Here is a 15724-nt window from a genome sequence, read left to right as displayed (position 1 = left end):
TCTAGAACTTTAGTAGCATGTTAAAACTAAGCAAAAGCAGGTGTACATTTACCCATTTTGGCTGTTCTAGATTGAAAATGGAACGTCGTAACAGACATTTTACCTTGTAACATTTTTATAATGACTCTTTTAGTAAAAATGCAGAGATACTGCTGTTTTACATTTCTAGCGACTAACCGAACCCTGGTTGGACTATGGGTCTATATATGGACAGTGATGCATCTAGGATTTCCAGAAGGCTTAGAGTGATGTTTTGACTCTGCAAATCCGGCATAATTGTGTTGGTTATTTCTCTGACAAATTAGGCCTTCAGTTCAGCTCCTGAAGTCCTAACCAAGTAAAGAGCTTGCTGAGCTGCAGCTACCTAGAAATCACCTTTTTTTCAATCATTAGGCCTTCTCTAAAGGACTAGTGGGCCCTGATGGTTCCCCTCTGATAAATTTTGAAGCACCTGCCCTTTGGCTTCTTTTGTATGTGGATTTTGAATCAACAGGTTCTCTCTTCTTTTCTAAGTACAGAAATACACATTAAAATTATTCGCGATGGTAATCAACAGTACGATACAGGTACAGAGATTACATCGTCGCTGTCCAATGAAAACCTTGTACCTCCATTTTTTGCAATTTCTACTTTTTTCCAAAGACATGCAGTCAGGCCGACTGGACATGCTAAATTGCCCCTAGGTGTGTGTGTGTGCGTGAATGCGTATGTCTGTCTGTCTGCCCTGCGATAGACTGGCTCAATGACCACTGGGATAGGCTCCAGCACCCCCCGCGACCCTGAGGGAGAAGCGGCTTAAAGTGTGTGTGTGTGTGTGTGTGTGTGTGTGTGTACTTTTCTGCATCGTTTGAGCTCTGTAGCTGTCCTTTATACAGTGTGAAAATGTTATGATGATTTGACCAATAAAAATGCTCCAAAATAGTTTAGAGTAAAAACTTTATCCATTAACTTACATTGAAAGTAAAGAACGTTTTAGCCTTCTCCTGTAAAGTTACTAGTTTGGAGATTGTTTTTTGTTGGACAGCGATGATATTGAAAAATGTAGATGTGCTCCTTTAAACCCTTAACATTTCTTTTAAAAGTGCTCATATTCAAAGGCTTCTGAGTGCAGCCCGTACAGCCTGCATCTCCAGATAACAGAAACAGACCAGCTTTGATATGAATGTTTATCTGAAAAGGTGTCAGGACGGCAGGGTGAAGCGCAAGCCAGGCAAACATGCTCTCGCACTCTCACCCTGCGAGAGCCATGAGGAGAGACGCTGGCGTGCCTTTGGAAGCATTCTGTTCCTGGAGTCATAAGGTGAGGACAGATGCCAAGGTCAGCTTCTGAAGGATTAGACCTGCAGATAAAGCAGATTCTTCCCGTGTTGGAGTAGCAGGACACTCACCTTACAGTGTACCTGGATTTTGGAGCTAATTTTAAAGCTCACTTTAAATGTGATTGATTCCTTCATTTTTCGCTTTCCATTTCATGCACACTCAGGATTATAATCAGTCACATCTTAGTCCATTCAGAGTCTAGCTGAGTTGTCTTGAACCCACATGCTTAAAGGAGTAGTTCAGTAAAAACGAACCCATTCCATCAAATATAGTCACTCAGTTGGGACCTGTTTGGTGTCTGAAGTTTGCTTCTTTAGTTACTGGAGCTACAAGGCTAATGTAACTACATCTGCGTACCCATCACATTTAAACCATCTCACATTTTTAAGTGATTTCAAATAAACTTGCTTGTTATTTTCCACTATGCAGTGTACAGGTGTCTATTTTTACAGAGTCATTCTAGAATTGCAGTGGTAAACAAGGTATGAATGTTGGATGTAATTCAAGTCTACAATGTAGTCTATTAAACTGAAAAATATGTAACGGCACTGACAAAAAGACTGAAATCTGAGCTTTTCTAGAATTTAGTCCACTGCCACTTCAGTACAAATTCATATTGTACAAAATTAAGGAAAATTACAAATATTGCATGAGTTTTAAAATCACCTAATGAGTAACACCACTGACGTTTTTGATCTTTTTGCAACATTTGACGGCAGAAATTTAGCCAAAAAAAAAAAGTCCCTCACTGTGGCCTTATCAGTTTATCTGTTGAGAGAGATTGTAATGTGTGTGTTTGTGTGAGTGATTCTTTTTTGAATTTCTGTAACATCACCTACAAAAAATATTGGCAGATGTTTTTACCGTTTACATTGAAAAATGCAACTGGGAAATTCCTGTTTGATAGTCCACTTTAGATGCTTTGTAGATACTTTATATACTTTCAAGAGACATTCAACTAAAGATCTACTAAATTGACCATAACTTTCTTTAACTCTAAACCTGCTCTAATCCTAACCTTAACTTTAAACCTTAACCTCAACCCAACCCTCACCCTGGTCCTAGTTCTAACCCTAATCCAAATCCTAACTCTAACCCCACCACTGTTTAGTATCAACTGATTTTATCAGATAGTTTGTTAACAGTTAGAACATCTGTAGATAAGCAGTAGGTGACTAGTGGACTATCAAGATAAAGTGAGACCAAACAATACCTTAGCATCTGTGAAGTCTCTGCTGAGTCAAGCACAACATGACTACAAATCACTGAAGAAGGATTGTCATATTTTTTTGTTGGTTAATTTAGAAAAAGCACATAAAATACACAAACGTCAGCTTTCTGTGGATTTTCTTATTTTTGTGGATCTGTGGGACACAGATAGAATGAGCCAGAAGACTATAAATCATACAGAGTCAGAAACCACACAGGCCAGTCTGTTTGAGATCACTTAGCAACTGACTGACTAAATTTGGGGTGAGGAGGGAGAAACTGTTTAAATTAGATTTTCGGCTAAACCGGCTCCGTCTTCAATGAACACAAACCACTGACGCGTAAAGCCACTGTTCTTTTAGCAGTGGCTCCAACTGGTCCCAAAAACAGTGTATCAAATGCCCCTGTCCTGGCTGGCATTAGTCCAGCACCCAGTAAAGAGTGTGTCCAGTACTCACCACTGTCAGCTCCTCATCAGCATGCTGCAATAAAGCAGGCCACTGCAGGCCTTTGAAGCTCTCTGCTAATGAGGGCTATATTTCAATCACCTGAGGCAGAATACAGCCCCCCCACCATCACATGTCTGAAGATGTATGGGCAACCATCACATTCCTTTCCACAGGAAACTAGACCCATTCAGTATTCGTTAGCATAATTATCCAGGTTTTCCCTCTTTTTTTTAGGAAATTCTTTTTTCCAGGACTTTTTCACATACATGGTCACTGTTTCTCGCAGAAGGTCATATCAGAATGACTTTCTGTCAACATCCTTAACACTAAAGGGCCCATATCATGGAAAATGAACTTCCCTCCCTTTTCTTTTTTAAGTAAAGGAGTTAGAAGTAATATGTAAACATTTTCAAAGACTCAAAATGCACCATTCACTACCCAGTCCATAGGTCCATATGTAGAAACTAAGCCGCAGCTTGTTTTGAAGTAGTTTTTGTGAAAATGAAAAACTCACTTACATATATCCACATATTCGGCCTACAGCAGTTTATCCCTGCCTATTCCTAGATTTAAGTTCTACAAAGTTTTTAAGCTCTTTTTTAATGATTCACAATACAGGACAGCCAATCAGAACAGAGCTTATTAGCATACATCAGTCTTAAAGGTGCAGTAACAGAAACAGCCTGTTTAAATGTAAGGGATAAAGAGAGGTTGGAAAATTGTCATGTAAAATTTAATGATGACCATTTTTGGTTTATAAAACCACAAATATAAGCCAACCTCAAAAGAAAAAGCAAAATACAAGAAAAAGGTATTTGTAAAGTTACACTCATCGGAATGCATTTTCAGTCATAAGCAAACGTTTGACCACCCTCAGCCTTGCTGACTTTCTAAGTGAAAATAAGTGAACACATTCTATACAGGAACCTTAAATACATGTTTTTGCAAATTTTAGTGCAAATGTTCTATTTATTTGCTGAATTTAACAACACAAAGTCTAAAACGTGCCATAGCTACACAGGCCACATTTAGTGTTTTATATTTTTATTAAATTCAGCATATACACCGTTATTGTGCAGAAGTGTGTTGTGGATGTGCACTTAACTCAACAAAACATATCATCTGACTGGGGTGCCCAAACTTTTTCATGCCTTGTATGTGGCCTTAACGTATGAGTAGCTCCAATACAGCGCTGATCTGTCCACCCAAACTTCAGGAGATACAGCATCAGCAGCCAACCTAAGCAACTTCATGCTTACTTCACATGTACATCCATTTTCCAGTTGCTCTCCAGGAAAATGTAGACGACATTTCCAGGTTTTCCAGGATGTGTGGGATGCTTGATTATTAAGACGTTTCACAAACCACTACTGAAATTTGAACAATGACAGATGGTATCCTTATGCTGTTACATAAGCATGTTCAGGATTTGGATTGTATGTAATAATTGTCATCTGTCTGAATTTATGACTCGGGGGTTTACCTCATCCGTGTAGAGCGCCGTTGATGAGGATCAGATTAGCCGGAGGTATGTTCATTGAGGAGCCCAAAGATGTGGTACACTTGTTAGAGAAAATGTCTCTGCAAGCTGGAACAGGTCAGCGGAGGCCCCTGGGGGACCTCAGCAATCACACACTGGAGAAATGCTTAGAGAGCCTTGTTATTGTCAAGGCCATCCAGAGGGGAGACATAACAATGCTTGGGTGTGCGGCTGATTGTGAATTGTGGCCGATACGAGCTATTTTAAGACCTGTTTCCATGGTCATAGATCAGGCCTGTCCAAGCATTTGTAATAACAGCTGCCAAAACCACACAGTGGCTGTTCATTCTTGGGGGGTTTGTGGTCAGTGGTGCAACTTTACAGCTGAATATTAATGGAAATATACCAGCCTGGCATGTCAGTGATTTCTACAAATATCTACTGAACATCCACCTAAACTCTGGTTAATATTAGTGCCTCTTGCTTGCTCTTGCCCAACACTGTTGCCTGATTAACCCTTTGTATTCTGTCTTAATTCAATGTTTATCATAGCATAGCCCAAATGTAGCTTGAGAGATGGGAAAGTACTCAGCAAAGAAAGTTTAATGTTTTATGCTATCATTGTTCAAGTTTTAAAACACATCTTTCTCTCCTCAGACGCAGCCCATATATGTAAACAGCCCATTTTGAATTCACTGTTTGTGTGATGTCACACGAACCAGGACATTGACCTTTCTAAGGGATGACGAGAGATTGGATGGGGTCATGTAAAAATGAATTATGACTGTTTTTGGCAAATAAAACCACACAATCTTTATAAGAAGACCACAGCGAAAGAATAAAAACAAGAAAAATGTAGATGTGGACTCTTTCAGATGTGTGGTTTGAACCTGCTAGTGGGTTCTTAGACTTAAAGTGGTTAATTTACTATAACAATAATTCATAACTGACTTCTGAAGTGATAACCTGCCATTTACTCTGGAGAAACCAGAGTGCTTCCAACTCACATCATTCCAACTTCCCATCAGTCCCACACACGTCTATTAAACTTCCCAAAGTACTAATGCCAGTCTACTGCTACACCCTCAATTACATCACTGTGCCATCCAGATGTACCAGCATTGAGATAGGATGGGACCGTTTCAGCTCACTCCCGCTTTTCATAAAGATTCAGTCAGAAACTGCCTCTACCAGTGCAGTTTCTAAAGCTTTACCATCCAGTCTTCAAACAGAGATCCTCTTAGCTTTTATTTGGTGTTTAGCTTATTAAATTGTAAATACTGTTTGACCAGAGGAGGACGGGTCTCCCCTTGTGAGTCTTGGTTCCTCCCAAGGTTTCTTCCTCCAGACTGAGGGAGTTTTTCCTTGCCACCGTCGCCTCTGGATTGCTCACTGGGGGATATATGTTGTAACTGTGTAAAGCTGCTTTGTGACAACATTGTTGTAAAAAGCGCTATACAAATAAACTTGAATAGAAAAACTTGAATACTGCTGCAGGGACAGAGCGGACCTGATTCCAGAACAGACCACTTCCTCAGAAACGGACTCCGTGCAGTCTCGCCTCACTGCTCTCTGCTGTGCTGCAGGCGTCTTCACTTTAAATTCCTAAGTACACTAAGGTGTGGAGTCCAAACCTGATGTAATTCCAGCCCTAGATGTATGTGAATCAGACTGAAGGTAAGTCCCACTCACTGTCGGGCAGGACTGAGCTCAGAGGTGCGTGTCAAAAAGGGGACGTGTTGTATAGCGCTAATTATAGGAGGTGTTTCTTTACGGTCATTTGCCTGCAAAAGGAGGGGAGTCTGCACAGTTGTGTATATTGTAGTGGGAGTATCCTTGGAGTAATGATGTGCCTGTGAGGGACGTGCCGTCAGGTCTGTATACCTTCAGAGTCACGTGTTAGCAGGGGGGGCGTATCCTACACCTTATATGCCTTTGGGGCATCTTCATGATTATACACATATGCACGCAGAAGGCGTATCCTCATGGTTGTCATCCAACAGGGGGCGTGCCTTCATGGTCATGTGTCAGCGGGGGGGCATATCCCACCCTTTATATGCCTGTAAGGGCATTTTCATGATTAAATGCATATGTATGCAGGGGGCGTGTCCTCATGGTTGTGAGCCAACAGGAGGCGTGAACTCAGGGTCATGTGTCAGCAGGGGCATTTCATATATCATACATCTAAGTATGCCTTTAGGGTATCTTCATGGTTACATGCATATGTACGCAGGGGGCGCATCCTCATGGTTGTGAGCCAACAAGGGGCTTGCCTTTAGGTTCATGTGTCAACAGGGGGCATATCCTATATGCCTATGAGGCATATGGATGATTATACACTTATGCACGCAGGGGGCGTGTCCTCATGGTTGTGAGCTAACAAGGGGTGTGCCTTCAGGGTCAGAGGGCGTATACCTCATATACCTCATGCCTATGGGGCAGCTTCATGATTGCATGTGCATGTGTGTGCACGGGGTGTATCCTCATGGTTGTGACCCAACAGGGGCCAGTCTTGAAAGTTAAACTTGCAGGGGAGGAGTCGTTAGCTTACGTCTTTAGCGGGTGTGCCTTCATCGTTGTGTTTCTGCAGAGGGCGTGTCTTATAGGTTATGCATATATTTCCAGCGGTGTGGGCGTGTCTTCGTGGTTTCACGTCTACAGGAGGCGTGTGTTCATGGTTATTGGTCTGCGAGGGGCATGTCTACAGAGAAGGACTGGTGAGGGTTTATGTTATTTGTCTGCACAGGGCGTGTCTTCAGGGTTGTATGTCTTGAGGGGGCGTGCCTTCTGGGTTATTTGCCGTGCGGAGGGCGTGTCTTAATAGCTGAAGGGGCAGCACTGCAGAAGGGAAGCGCTGAGGCTCAGCTGCAGGTGGGCTGCTATACAGGCTGCAGATCCCAGGTCGGTGTGAACTGAAGCATAGGTTTTTTTTTTTTTTACCTCTAGCTCTAGTCACGCCTTTACTGCCCTGAGGGCAGACGCGGACTTTCCTGCAGAGCGTGTATTAAGACTAGAGAGCTGGAGCTCATATGTACTTTCTTTATTCACCTGGCAGACCTTGATGATAAGAAGTTATGACATGTATGCCTCAGTCTGTCTGTTATCTTTGTGACTGAATTTAGACCATATTCATTTCTGATTCACTTCTCAGGTCATCTGTACTACGGTCTGGGGGTCTTGTGGACTAAAGAGAGTGGGCTATCCTTCACGTGATCGTGGCCAGGTGGATGAAACGTGCTGCGTTCGAGCTCAATATGCTCAAGAAATGGAATAAACCACCTGCTTGCCAGCAGCGTTGATGGTTATATGGAGCCGAACCGTCCAGTCTGTCTGTATTCGCTCCTGCTGCTCCTTCAACGCTTCTCCTCCTCGCTAGGAGCTTCATCAGGATGAAACTGCGTGCTCCTTTTCTGCTGTGAGAGCCTTTGGCCAGCCCCTTCTCTCTCCTCGAGGATTTCACCCATGTGAGAAGAGCTAGGACTTTGGATCGCAGCTGGTTGATGACCAAAGAGCAAAAGCTATCAGATAGCATGGGTGCAATCAAGTCCACTGACCGTTTGGAAGGAAAGACCCTTGGGATCCCATCGTTCCCAGGCTGCGTTTTAGCAGCTGACTAGTGAAACTGGATGTTTAAAACATTTTCTGTCTCTGAGCTGCACTTGTCTAAGAACTAGGATGCCAAAATCATACAGCAGGTTAGTGTTTTATGAAGATTTCATTGATTTTCTTTGCTTGTTGAAAGCACTGCTGTTGAGAACATGGTCTAGTGGTGGTAAGTGGTCTTCAGTCAAGATGTCAAATGAATCTGCCTGTCTTTGGCACATGTGTCGTTTGGTGTGAGGACCAATTCATGGACCTTCTAGTTAAAGTTACTAGGGTGTTCAGTCTTAGCAATTCATGGGTTTTCTTTCTTATTCTTCAGAATGTCCTTATGAGATGATATTCATGTCGCTGAACTTATGGTTCATCACTGATATATCTATAAACATCTTTATTACTTTGAATGTTCTGTATGGTCAGTCTTGGGCTGGAGGGAACCAGACCTGTGACTGGAAGGTCGCCGGTTCGATCCCCTGACCTGACAGTATGTGACTGAAGTGCCCTTGAGTAAGGCACCTAATCCCCAACTGCCCTCTGGGTTTCTGCGGATTGGGCTGCCCACCATGTGCTCAGTGTGTGTGAATTCTCTAGTGTGTATGTGGTGTTTCACAGCATGGATGGGTTAAAATGTGGAAGTGAAATTTCCCTCTTGTGGGACTAATAACGGTCACTTAATCTTAATGTCTCATTATTATCAGGTTGATTGCTGACAGAGTACCAGATACCCTCCAGAAACAAGTACAAAGCTTGTATATATTAATTAATAAACTGTTTTCTGTACAGCGCTGTGCAAAAGTCACCCTTTCATTTATTTAATTCCCAGTAAAAATGCCATTAAGTATAAGTTTGTTTTTAATGCCAGGAAAAAAGCAGAAAACCTATATTTACAGAAAGACAGAAGCCTCAATAAAGCCTCAACATAAAGCCACATTTGTTGAGCACGTAGTGTGGCCAAACTTTGACTTCATTACAGCTTGGGTTCTTTTCAGGACACTTGCTTTCAGTTTCTCAAAGAAATCTGCAGGGATATTTTTCCACACTTCCAAAGTTCAGTCTCAGAAGTTGGCTGCATTGTCTTCTTCTCACGATCCACATAATCCCAACTGCAAATTTAGGCTCATCAGTCCATAAAGCCTCAGTCCATATCTCAGATGTCCAGTTTTGGTGCAAATGTTCTTCCTTTTTTGGTCTTTTTCACTTCTCATCCACAGCTACACATCCTTTCAGACCCATAGCGCTGAGTCATCTTCTCACAGTGGAAGGATGGACAGAAACACCTGTGGATGTTTTCAGATCTGAAGCAGCTTGATATTCTCCTCTCTCTCTCAAACGAACGAACGAACGAACAAACGAAGATGAAAGCTCAGAATTAGGATCACTTTATTTTGGTACACATGCATGAATTTGATAATTTTTTAATACTCCAGTTTTGGAAACTCGCTTATACTTACATCAAAACTATCTTCCTTGGCTGTTTTAGATGCACATGAAAAAGAAACATTAAGGCAGCTGAGGTGAATTTGGGTAGCTGCGTATGTGAACGTTGGTCTCTTTGATGTCAGTGACCTGTTTGAAATGTTTTGTTGGGAGGACACAACTGTTGCACAGAAGTAAAGAGTGGACAAAAAAATGCTGAAAATATTGACATTATCTTTACTTATTAAGGTATTTAGATAATATGTGCTGAAAAATGAATTGCTTGCACTTAAAGGCTGCTTTGACGTGAAATTAAATAAACAAGAGTGTGGTCTCTGACTTTTGCACAGTACTGTATCTGGAAGGCTGTCATTCCTGCCAAAGGTGCCAAACTGTTGGGACATTGCGACTTTATGAGTGCAGTTTGGCCTCTTTCTCTTTGAGAAAACCTCTTTTGAGAAAGAAGCTTATTTATATGGAGGCAGCATATATTTAATCTTAAGGTCCAAGACAAATTACTGTTGTCAGAGAGCAAAGAGGTTTAACATGGCTTTAAACTATGCCAGTAAGTTCAAATTTATGCTTTTTCTTCTTGTAATTGAATGTTTGCAAATGCTTAAGCAGGTTTTACATGAGTGGAGCAAGTAATATTTTGCATACATATGTATTACACCTGCGAAAGAGTGCTATTCCTATGTAGTCTGTGCAGTTGTGTCTGTTTGAGCGCACACAGCAGGGGTCACATACTCACCTGCTCTCTGTACATTCAAACAATGCACTGTTACTTACCTAAATGAACCCGGCCTATGACCTTGTCATAGCCTTTTAACAGTGGGCCTCTCGACCCAGGAGGCCTTTAACCTCAATTTCAGACATGTAGGACAGTTCTCTGCATGTTATGGTGGTGTGGTTTTAGTCTAGGACGCCAGACATTATGGGTTCCTCACACAACTCCAGGAAAAGTCAGTATGCAATTGCTTAGTAAGACAAAGCACAGGTTTGATGCATTGTAGAAACAGCGGTTTGAGAAATCACAGACATGTATGTTGATATTCCGGCCTTGAAGTTCATTCAGCTTCATTATAGGTGTGGGTGATATGACAAAAAGAGAATAATAAAGTGCCAGAAGACATTTTCATGATACAAAATATCCTCCTCCATTTCTTGCTAATTGTAGTTTATTGCCTAAATGAGCTCAGCCGCTGTTCTTTACATTGTGTGAAAATTTCGTCATGACTGGACCAATAGAAATGCTTCAAATAAAACATCTTTACATTAACTTAGACTGAAAGTAAAGGACGTTTTTGACCTCCCCTGTAAAATCACTATCTTAGAGATAGTTGTTCAGAGAAACTGGAATATACTCAAAGAAAAGTGGAAGTATGGAGCCAAATGATTTCTTTAGGTCAAAAAGCATATGCATATATCTAAAAGTCCATTTTAAACAACTACATTTAAAGTTTCCTTTGTTTGGTGGTAGTGACTGGCCAAAAAAGGTGATCATACCCACCAGCAGCACATGAAAACTGAACATCTTAGCTAAAAGAAAATCTCATTGTCAGCAAATATTTCCTGGATGCAGTTCATTTATAACTTAAGTCATGTTGTGCACAGGTGCCGATCAGCCCCAACACATGGCTTGTTCATTTATATGTGAAGTTTGCCCTGCTGACCTAGAAGTTAACACAACCCTTTTCTATACTTTCAAAATGAAAATGGAAGGAGTAAAATCTGTGCTTTTTCTGTTGGGAATATTATTGACTGAAAGTATTCAGTTTCACTAACACTCGAGTAAAATACAAATCTTCCAAGATTTAATTACATAAGAATTTTCCATCCCTGTTTTTTTCTGGAGCGTCAGCTAAGAACTGACACAGTGTTCCAGCAAAGCAATAGTTCATGTATTTAAAAAAAACTGTACTATAAGTACAGTAATATAACTTTTTATTTAGAGTAATGAGGAGCAAGAAGAAAAGTCAACAACTGGTCAAAAACAATGGGCTAACATCCAGCCAGCCACCTGTTACTCTGCAGTTTTCATTTGACAGTGCAGCACTACTAGTCTGGTTGTTGTTGTTTACAATCAGTCTAGATCAGGGACCAAATTTGGCCTGTATTGATGTTTGATTTGACCCGACTTACCATACCCTAACCTTACTCCCTCACACGATGAGAGGACACATAAGTATTTTACGCTATATATTGTATCATTTTTCAAATTGTATTTTTACAAGTATATTAGTAACAAAACACAGTGTAATATAAAATAAATGAATTAAAAACGCAATTTAAAGCCCACCATTTGTTTTCTCTTTTAGGCCCTCGGCCTACCACAAACATTGTACATTGGTCCCCCTGTGATAAACAGCTTGGGCACTCATGGTCTCTTTTTTTGAAGCGTGCCGTCAGCCAATGTTTTCAAAATACTGACAATAACTGATGTGCTTAGGAAAATGTATTATGACAAAAGTTATTGCAATACTAATAACATACAGTTATATGCAGAAATAATGCATGCCCCAGGGTAAATGACAAATAGTGTTGATTTTTCTATGTGAAAATAAGTAACACATCTTTAACAGAGAACACAGTTTTGCACGTTTTCATACACAACTACTGTTAATTTGCTGAATTTAACATATTGGAAAAAACCTCACCAAATAAATAGAACTTGTGTCATGTTTAAGTATTTGGAGGATGTTTTATTTTCACTTAGAAAATCAACAAAACCTGTCATTTGACCAGGGGTCTTCAAACTTACAGCAAACATAGGAGTGTATGGTCATATTGCCCACCCCTAGAAGTAAATACAGTGTGCTACTTTTTTCAGGGTGGAGTGACGGGCGGATATTTCCTCCACACTGATTTATACACTGTTGGATGAAACGTAGCATGTTCCCTGCTCCTCCGAGGACAGTCTGATCGCTGGAGTGTGGGAGAGATATGTATCGTTTAATTGGATGACTGCAGCTCTGGTGCACAGCCAAAATCAATCTATTTTGGAACGGAAGCCTTTGATCCTTAAGATAAGAGCAAGATGTGAGAAATAAGCATGATTCCTGACAGAGGCTGAGCTGTGGTCAGCCTTCCGAGACTGGGAATTTTTTTTATTCTTTATCTTGTGTCACGTATGTTGTATATACAGTGACAACACATTACTGCCAGTAACAAAGAGAGGGGTATTTCCCAGACTGTAGAGTTTTTGTGAAACTGCTAATTCAGTGAGTCATGTGTTTTGTGCCTTACTCAGTGCTTTGAAGCTTTCTGCAGGAGCCTGGCTGGTTTACATTCACCAGTCAGTCACTCTAAGAAGTGCATAAACAGAGAAACTATAGGATTCAGGGTTGAGCAGCTTTCACAATGATTGTTGTTCAGCAAGACGTTTTACACAGAGTTGCCAGTTTATTGGAAACTTCCTATCTAGCTACACTCACTGGCCATTTTATCAGAAACACCTGCATATAGGTAGCCCCACTCTACTAAACTGGGACGATAGTGTAAGTTTACACAAATGATTGCTCATCTCAATAATTCAGCAGATGATAATGTGATTGTGATCCAAATGCAGTTATGAGGTATCACATGTGGACGTTGCAGAGCCTTGGCATATGGCTCGCATTTTCTCTGATGGCAATATAGTTACCATATAACCACCAACTCCTTCTTTAAGGGGAAATTCAACTGTTTTTCATAATGTCTGCATAATTCATTCTTTGAGATGTAAACAAAGTCATTCAGAGTGGTTTGCTATGACATTTCACATCAAACCACTCTGAAACAGGGGTTGTGATGTTCACAACAGTGTGAGAAACCACAAAAGCAAGTCTGTTTAAGATAACATTAGGGTGAGTTCCACCAATGTTTTTAACTTTCTGCATGATTTAATCATTGAAATGTGAACAAAGTCATTTAGGGTGGTTTGATATGAAATAGTAAAGCAAATATAGCTATTTTATTTACTGTCCAAAATGATCAGTGAAGCTACACGTGTCTTCTGAGGTTTTATGTGTGGTATTTATGATAGTTAAAATAGTGGAAAATCTGAAAAAGTTCGTTTTTTTTGGAAACTGATTTGCATTATAACAACCTGCATGTACCCCTCTGGCATGAATGGATTTTAAAAAGTCATTTTTAGGCCCTAAGCTTATCTCAGAACTATTGTAAACTAATGTCTCATGTATCAGTTCATTCCTAACGATTTCATGTAAAATTGTCTGTGAGGGAGCTTTTAAAAGCACTCTTTGGATGTCTGGTTCCTATCACCACCACTGTGAGCAATTCTGACTTTGTAAGTTTCTCTAGAATGGAGCATTTTGCATACTACGAATGACATCCTAGTAATTGAATTGTACAGAAATTTTGAATTGAGGGAATTCCCATTTAATTAATGACGATGATAATTCCATTCTGCCCAGGTGGCATGTAACACTGTAAATATACAGTGGTTCTCAGCATTCGTTTAGCTGGAAAACAAAATATTGCTAAGCTTATGTGTTGGCACCCTTCTTCTGGATAAGCTAAGCTAGGATTTTAGAGGTGGTCCTATGATGGTAGGTGCTTTTGATAAAATAGCCTAGAGACATATAGTGTTTAATTTTTTTTTACTGTTGTAGAGGAAGGAACCAGATGTCTGAAGAGGTTGACACCTCTCTGCTTAATAATATACAGCTGAATTCAAGACATTGCTTTTCATTCATGTTGAAACAAGGTTTTGGTCCAAAATGAGCTGTGAGGCAAAATAGTCCCTGGTTCATATATACAGTATCTCATAAAAGTGAGTACACCCCTCACATTTCTGCAAATCTTTTATCTTTTCATGGGATGACACTATAGAAATTAAACTTGGATATAAGTTAAAGTAGTCAGTGTGCAGCTTGTATAGCAGTTTAGATTTACTGTCCTCTGAAAAGAACTCAACACAGACATTAATGTCTAAATAGCTGGCACCTCACAGTGAACATGTCCAAATTGTACTCAAAGCGTCAACGTTTTGTGTGACCACCATTATTATCTAGCACTGCCTTAATCGTCTTGGGCATGGAATTCACCAGAGCTGTACAGGTTGCTACAGGAATCCTCTTCCCCTCCTCCATGATGACATCACGGAGCTGGTGGATGTTGGAAGCCCCAGAGGTGCTCAATTGGGTTTGGAGACATACTTGGCCAGTCCATCACCTTTACCTTCAGCAAGGCCGTTGTCATCTTGGAGGTGTGTTTGGGGTCGTTATCGAGTTGGAAAGCTGCCATGCGGCGCAGTTTCCAAAGGGAAGGGATCTTGCTCTGCTTCAGAATGTCACAGTACATGTTGGAATTCATGTTTCCCTCAATGAACTGCAGATCCCCAGTGCCAGCAGCACTCATGCAGCTCCAGACCATGATGCTTACCACCACCATGTATGATTGTAGGCAAAAGACTGGTGTCTCTGGTGTGACAGGTGCACTTCTCACCAGGTCGCCGCCACACATGCTGGACACCATCTAAGCCAAACAAGTTTATCTTGGTCTCATCAGACCAAAGGAGATGGTTCCAGTAATCCATGTTCTTGGACTGCTCGTCTTCAGCAAACTGTTTCTGGGCCTTCTTGTGCGTCAGGTTCAGAAGAGGCTTCCTTCTGTGACGATGGCCATGCAGACCGAGTTGATGGTCTTTTGTGTGGCATATGGTCTGAGCACTGACAGGCTGACCTCCCACTTCTTCAACCTCTGCAGCAATGCTGGCAGCACTCATGTGTTTTTTTAAGCGAACCTCTGGATATGACACTGAACATGTGGACTCAACTTCTTTGGTCGACCCTGGTGAGGCCTGTTCCCGAGTGGAACCTGTCCTGGAAAACCGCTGTATGACCTTGGCCACCATGCTATAGCTCAGTTTCAGGGTCTTGGCAATCTTCTTATAGCCTAGGTCGTCTTTGTGGAGAGCAACAATTCTATTTCTCACATCCTCAGAGAGTTCTTTGCCATGAGGTGCCAATACCCAGTGGCCAATCCGAGCGAATTGTAACCAAAACATCAAATCTAACAGCCCTGCTCCCCATTCACACCTGGAAACTTGTAACTCTGATGAGACACATGACACTAGAGAGGGACAATGACACAACTGGGCACAATTTGGACATTTTCACTGTGAGGTGGACTCACAGTGGCTTTTTAGACATTAATGTCTGTGTTGAGTTCTTTTCAGAGGACAGTAAATCTAAATTGCTATACAAGTTTCATTTCTATAGTGTTGTCCCATTAAAAGATATAATAT

General features: G+C 41.0%; 1 protein-coding gene across 3 annotated transcripts in view; it reads left to right on the top strand.

Moving 5' to 3' along the window:
• Positions 1-5869: 5869 nt before the first annotated feature.
• adamtsl5 (ADAMTS like 5) overlaps positions 5870-15724 on the top strand; it is a 36606-nt gene continuing 26751 nt past the window's right edge. The window contains exons 1-2 of one of the 3 annotated variants that reach the window (XM_017711613.2): positions 5870-6135; positions 7610-8153. In XM_017711613.2, the coding sequence (XP_017567102.1) occupies positions 8134-8153 (20 nt within the window). In that variant the 5' untranslated portion in view covers positions 5870-6135; positions 7610-8133. Of the gene's footprint in view, positions 6136-7269; positions 7360-7418; positions 7540-7609; positions 8154-15724 lie in introns of those variants that run through there. The other 2 variants (XM_017711612.2, XM_017711614.2) reach the window with 2 other exon arrangements.

Source organism: Pygocentrus nattereri, chromosome 25 (assembly GCF_015220715.1).
Source record: "Pygocentrus nattereri isolate fPygNat1 chromosome 25, fPygNat1.pri, whole genome shotgun sequence".
NCBI classification, from domain to species: Eukaryota; Metazoa; Chordata; class Actinopteri; order Characiformes; family Serrasalmidae; genus Pygocentrus; species Pygocentrus nattereri.
This window is presented reverse-complemented; position numbering and strand designations above follow the sequence as displayed.